The 6,122-nt window shown below is 42.5% G+C and overlaps 1 protein-coding gene across 1 annotated transcript; it reads left to right on the top strand.

Annotated features, from left to right (window-relative positions):
* The first annotated feature begins 760 nt into the window (after positions 1-760).
* Positions 761-5,903, top strand: GTF3C4 (general transcription factor IIIC, polypeptide 4, 90kDa). The gene is made up of 4 exons (XM_010077928.1): positions 761-2,575; positions 4,416-4,546; positions 5,307-5,395; positions 5,786-5,903. Exons 1-4 carry the CDS (start codon positions 833-835, stop codon positions 5,848-5,850), a joined length of 2,028 nt encoding a protein of 675 aa, XP_010076230.1. The 5' UTR covers positions 761-832; the 3' UTR covers positions 5,851-5,903.
* Positions 5,904-6,122: the final 219 nt, after the last annotated feature.

The raw sequence follows: 6,122 nt of genomic DNA, 5'->3' as shown, positions 1-6,122 counted from the left end.
GGGTGGGGGACAGCCCCAGGGGTCGCCTCGCCCCTGGGCTGCTCCTGCCCCGCGCAGAACCTGTTACAGTGCACGGGGGGTTTGGTGCGTTTTGAAAGCATAGGGGGGAAAAAACCCATAAATAACCCTGTGATGTCCGGGGGAAATGGGAGCCGGTATCGAGTGGGTTTCAGGGATTTAAAGTTTAGCAGTTTTTATAAGGATCGCTTGAGCTCCAGCACTTTGCTGGCAAATATTTCAGTAAAATTTGAAATAGAAATTTTTTATGGTTTGCTGCCTAAGCTGAAAGATTCTTGCAGCATGAACTGTTTGACACTCTGACTTGTTACACTCTTCAGCACAGAGGGGTAGCAAGTCTGGGTGAATATCTTGTTAAATAATAATTCTGTTATTGCAGATTTCAGTTTGTTTATTTTTTCCAGAGCAATGATGAGAATATGGAGTAACTGGAGTTGAAATATTGAGTGCTTTACAGTTTAAGTGTTATGCCAAGTACCTTTAAGTACACACCTGGGAACAGAATTATGAAAACAGTTTTTCAGACAAAGATTTAATAGCTGAGAGTCAAAACTATACAAATTCAGGCCAACAATGAAGCTTGAGTCTTTAAGAGTGACACATTAATTAACCCTTGGAACAGCATAGCATAAGTTGTGATAGCAGCACTCTATTTCAAATGGGATTTAATTCCAGGAAGGTCTTCCTAAAAAAAAGTTCTGCAATTTTTTTGAAAGTTCTTTTTGTTATCTTTTAGGTTGGTCCAAAAAAGGAGGTAGCAAAATGCAAGGAGAAGTTTGCAAATTCAGTGGATCCAACAGTTAGTCAAACTTTCATGTTAGATCGAGTATTCAATCCCGAGGGGAAGTCATTGCCACCCATGCGAGGATTCAAGTATTCCAGCTGGTCACCCCTGGGCTGTGACGCAAATGGAAGGTGCCTCCTTGCAGCTTTAACCATGGACAATCGACTGACCATCCATGCAAACCTCAACAGACTACAGTGGGTGCAGCTGGTGGACCTGACAGAAATCTATGGGGAGTGTTTGTACGAAGCCAGTTACAAACTTTGTAAGGCTGACACTCCCCTGGGAGAACTAGGAGACTTCTCTGAATTTCAGCGACGGCACAGCATGCAGACTCCAGTGCGCATGGAGTGGTCGGGCATCTGCACCACTCAGCAGGTGAAACACAACAATGAATGCCGGGATGTCAGCAGCGTGCTCTTAGCGGTACTCTTTGAAAATGGTAACATTGCAGTTTGGCAATTTCAGCTTCCATTTCTGGGTAAGGAATCAATTACTTCTTGCAATACCATAGAGTCCGGAATAAATTCCCCAAGTGTGTTGTCTTGGTGGGAATATGAACATAACAACAGAAAGATGAGTGGACTTATTGTAGGGAGTGCTTTTGGACCGGTTAAGATCCTTCCTGTCAATCTAAAAGCGGTCAAAGGCTACTTTACACTGAGACAACCCGTAGTGTTATGGCAAGAAATGGACCAGTTACCAGTGCAGAGTATCAAATGCATTCCTCTTTACCACCCCTACCAGAAATGTAGTTGTAGCTTAGTGGTGGCTGCAAGAGGAGCTTATGTGTTTTGGTGTCTCCTGCTGATATCCAAAGCAGGTCTGAACGTCCACAATTCCCACGTGACAGGGCTTCATTCTTTGCCAATTGTCTCTATGACTGCAGACAAACAGAACGGCACCGTGTACACGTGCTCCAGCGACGGGAAGGTAAGGCAGCTGATTCCTATATTCACAGACATTGCGTTAAAGTTTGAGCATCAGCTGCTTAAGCTCTCGGAAGTGTTTGGCTCTGTCAGGACTCACGGAATAGCTGTCAGCCCGTGCGGTGCGTACTTGGCCGTTATTACAACAGAGGGCATGACTAACGGGCTGCACCCAGTTAACAAAAACTACCAAGTTCAGTTTGTAACCCTAAAGACTTTTGAGGAGGCAGCTGCGCAGCTCTTGGAATCTTCTGTTCAGAACCTTTTCCGGCAAGTGGACTTGACAGATCTTGTACGCTGGAAAATTTTGAAGGATAAGCATATTCCTCAGTTCTTACAGGAAGCACTGGATAAAAAGATTGAGAGCTGTGGTTCTACTTACTTCTGGCGGTTTAAACTATTTCTCCTGAGGATTTTGTACCAGTCAATGCAGAAAGCTCCTACAGAGGTCATGTGGAGACCTTCACATGAGGATGCAAAAATCTTGATATCAGATTCCCCTGGGATGGGCAGCACTGAAGATGATCAAGAGGAAGGAACTTCTAAACAAGCCAGCAAGCAGAGCCTATGTGACACTGGCAAAGGTATGGACATAGATGACCCTGCAGAAGATTCTCTTCCGCAGTCAAGTGACATAGGAGGACGTGAGCCCATGGAAGAAAAGCTTCTTGAAATACAGGCACAAATTGAGGCGGTAGAAATGCATTTGACACGAGAACACATGAAACGGGTGTTGGGAGAAGTTTATCTGCACACATGGATTACAGAAAACACCAGTGTTCCCACCAGAGGAGTCTGTGACTTCTTAATGTCTGATGATGGCTATGATGACAGAACAGCACGAGTAAGTGCACCTCTATGCTCTGGGGATTCGGTGTTAGAAGTGACTTCTTTCTCCCTCTCCATATCCTTAAATGAGAATACAGCTTTGGGGGTGGTGGGAAAGAGAACTGTGATCATGACATCCTTGCCAGTTAGCATCTATAGAGCATGCAGCTTTAGTTGTCCTTCCTTGAAATTAAGGAGTAGGAGGGAATGTAAATACAGATGTTGAAATTTGGGTCAGGTACAATAAAGAATAAGTCTGCCTGGAGTTTTTGCAGAACAAGGGAGAGGACCATGGTTATTCCACCGCTGTTGGTGGGTTTATAACATGCACTGGTTGAGAAGGATGTTTGTTTTCACAGCTAAGCTTATTTAATATATCATCTCTACAAAACTAAATTTAGAAGGTATTTCCTCTAGTCAGTTACAGCTGCAGTTCTAATCTGAAGAGTTGCAGTAGCACTTCTTAAAGTATTTCTAATGGAAAGTAGTGACACTGTTCAGGTGGTACCTCAGCTCTTGTCATTGCTCCATGAGCCTTCAGTGAAAAGGTCAGTTACAGAGGCTCAGAACACGATTATGTTTTACAAATTAAATCCAGTGATTCAGAACTTTATGCAGGGCTTTACCCAAGCTGTCTTTGTTATAACATCTGTGGCTGGAACCTTCAGGCACTCTTGCATTTACTGAAGTACAGTAAACAAGCGTAACTGAATGGCTGGCCGTGATAGAAGCTTTTCCCAAATCTGCAATCCTCCCTGCCAAAATAAAACCAAAACTACAAGGACAGTATCCAACTATGGCAATGTGTAGAGTCAGCATCAGTGTCAGGAAATAAGTGATCAGTGAACCCTGCACTGGGCAAGGAAGTTTTCTGAATATAGATCTCGGGCAAAGGCAGCTTCAGTGGGAACGCTGCCATCAGCCTCCCAGCTCTTAAGACTTGACTTAAGAATGTCTCAGATGTCTCTGCACCCCTTTGTATGAGCAGAGAACAGTTCTTTTCAGTATCTACATCCTTAAATCACTTGGACTCTAAAGATGAACCTTTACATTGCATGCAGAAGGACAGAGGAAGGAAACACATTTCCATTACTGATGCAGTGTGGTCTCTCTGCTGGACTTCCAAGCCAGTGGGCCACACAGCGTGGCCTTCCCTCATTTGCTAGGGAAGTATTCTGGCAAAACTGCTGTGTTTTTCTAGCATCCAATTACTATGAATTGAAGGGTTGAGAGGTTACTTTTCTTGTCTTGAAACAAGGTTCTTCTTTTTATAGTGATTAAAAGCTGGCTTCCAAATTCTATTTTATCTGTTCAGTTTGCTATCACATTTTAAAGGTCCTTGGGATGTGTTTTGTATCTATTGAAATGTCAAAGACAAATTTGATCATGGAAATGTCCTCTTATAAACATTATGTATACTCTAAGATGACTGCTGAAGACATGCATCCAGATAATTTCTGAACAGGATTTTTTTTTTTTTAGCCCATCCATTTTGATAGGCTTGAGAACGTGAAAGCATTGCTATAACGGTCAGTGGCATCTTCTAGAGTGGTACGATACCAATTTCTAAAGAACTTTTAAAATTTTTAAGTAGTTTAATGTAACACTTGCTCTTAAGTTCTATATCCCTTTATCTTAGGACAGAATCTTTAGGAGGTGACAATAAAATGAGAATAAATTAATATGTATCAATTATTTTATTTCATATGCTCACATTTCTCTATTTTAATTCCGTGAAGCGGATAGATCTTTGCATCCTGTATCACATTCTGAAATCACAGTATCCTGAGAGATGTTTCCACCTTTCAGTAGCAGCTGTCTCGCTGTAAACAATGCTGCCTGCTGTGTGTTCCCAGGTGCTGATCGGGCATATCTTAAAGAAAATGAACAAACAGACTTTCCCAGAGCACTGCAGCTTGTGTAAGGAGATCCTGCCGTTCACCGATCGCAAACAGGCAGTCTGCTCCAATGGACATATTTGGCTCAGGTAATTGGTTCTTAAAAGAGAGTTTTTGCCCCCCTCTGGATAATTTAAACATATTTAAGTAGCTAACCAAAACCACTTTCTAGTGTTGGAGTAAAAAGTCCTGAAGCATGTTATCCATGCTGCAGTTAATTGCAATTTTTGCTGGCTGTTATCTGTCCTCTTCCACGAGGGAGAGAGGCCATCGTAGATTGGGATTGGTTCTCTAATCAGTACGCTGTTATTAAAACAAAATGCTTTTTATTGTCTAACATTTTTTTTCAAGCAGGTGGGGAGAGGGGACAGGGAGAAAATAGGTGAGGGAAAATTAAGCACACTTTTTATTGTCTAACATTTTTTTTCAAGCGGGGGGGGGAGGGGACAGGGAGAAAATAGGTAAGGGAAAATTAAGCACGAGTCATCCTGTGGAAGAGCACGTTAAAGGAGGGTTTGTTCTAGCTACTTCAGCATTTGAAAACAAAGTAATTGAACAAAAAAAAAAAATGTTTGGAAACAACCACACTGAGAAGTCAGACAAGTTCTGGAACATTTAGAAAAGGAAATCTTCCAACATTGATGTGTTGGGTACATGGTGATTGTCCCTGGAGAAGTAGCAAGGCAGTAGTCTGTCACTAAGAGAGAAGCCTTTGTCTAACAGGTATCGTGTGCTAGTTTGGCTAAACAGTGATTGCCTTAAAGACACCGTGGTTCTTCCCTGTGCAGGTCACAAACCAGAACAGTAAACCCCCCAAGCCTTTGGATAAAACTACTTGTCCTTTCACAGGTGCTTTCTAACCTACCAGTCCTGTCAGAGCTTGGTGTACAGGAGGTGTTTGCTTCACGACAGCATTGCACGGCATCCAACCCCAGAAGGTAAACTGCTCCTGTGGCCAAAAGGGTTGGGATTATGTATTCTTAAGTTTTATAATCAAAATGACTTGAACTAGTTTCACTGACTTTTCTCCTTTAGGCAGTTATTGTGTGAGGTACCAGTATTCTGCATTTCCTGGTGTCCTGTTGCTGTCCACACGTTAGTGGCATATGTTAATTAGAAAATAGTGACTGCAGAAATTAATTTATAAATACTACATTTTAATGAGAGCTGAGTAAACACATAATCTGTGCTGAAGTGCTACAATAGTTATTTTCTATTCAAGTTGAATATAACTGTTTCGGGATTACTATTTAGTTTGTCCATCTCAGGTGTCATTCCTGTGTTCGTCTCTACCTCCAGCTTTAAACAGCTTGTTTTCTTATTTGCAGATCCCGAATGGATCAAGAGGTTATTGCAAGGACCTTGCACATTCTGTGATTCTCCTGTGTTCTAGAGAAGAGCTATGTGAAGACTGACATTATCTTCTCTACTGCATAAGCTCCCTTCTGTCTGGAAGGATATCGAGCGCAGGAGTACAGAGTTTACTGAAGGGGGAAGACGTTGTCCACGCCCCTGTAAATAGAACATTGGAGGGTCTAGAAACTCCTTAAGTCCAGAGCCTGTTCCGTGCTCCAGAAGCAGGAGCACATCTGGAAGAGCGAGTTTATAGAGCGGTTTGGAAATGCACCCCCTTGAAGCATCAGCAGCTGGACACACTTTTACTGA

This window comes from Pterocles gutturalis, unplaced genomic scaffold (assembly GCF_000699245.1).
Source record: "Pterocles gutturalis isolate BGI_N339 unplaced genomic scaffold, ASM69924v1 scaffold19568, whole genome shotgun sequence".
NCBI lineage: Eukaryota > Metazoa > Chordata > Aves > Pterocliformes > Pteroclidae > Pterocles > Pterocles gutturalis.
This window is presented reverse-complemented; position numbering and strand designations above follow the sequence as displayed.

Bases quoted from the DNA above. Each gene is read 5' to 3' on its own strand.
- GTF3C4 (XM_010077928.1), top strand. From the start codon at position 833: ATGTTAGATCGAGTATTCAATCCCGAGGGGAAGTCATTGCCACCCATG. The intron at 4,547-5,306 runs GTAATTGGTTCT...GTCCTTTCACAG, and splicing joins AATGGACATATTTGGCTCAG to GTGCTTTCTAACCTACCAGT. The intron at 5,396-5,785 runs GTAAACTGCTCC...TCTTATTTGCAG, and splicing joins ACGGCATCCAACCCCAGAAG to ATCCCGAATGGATCAAGAGG.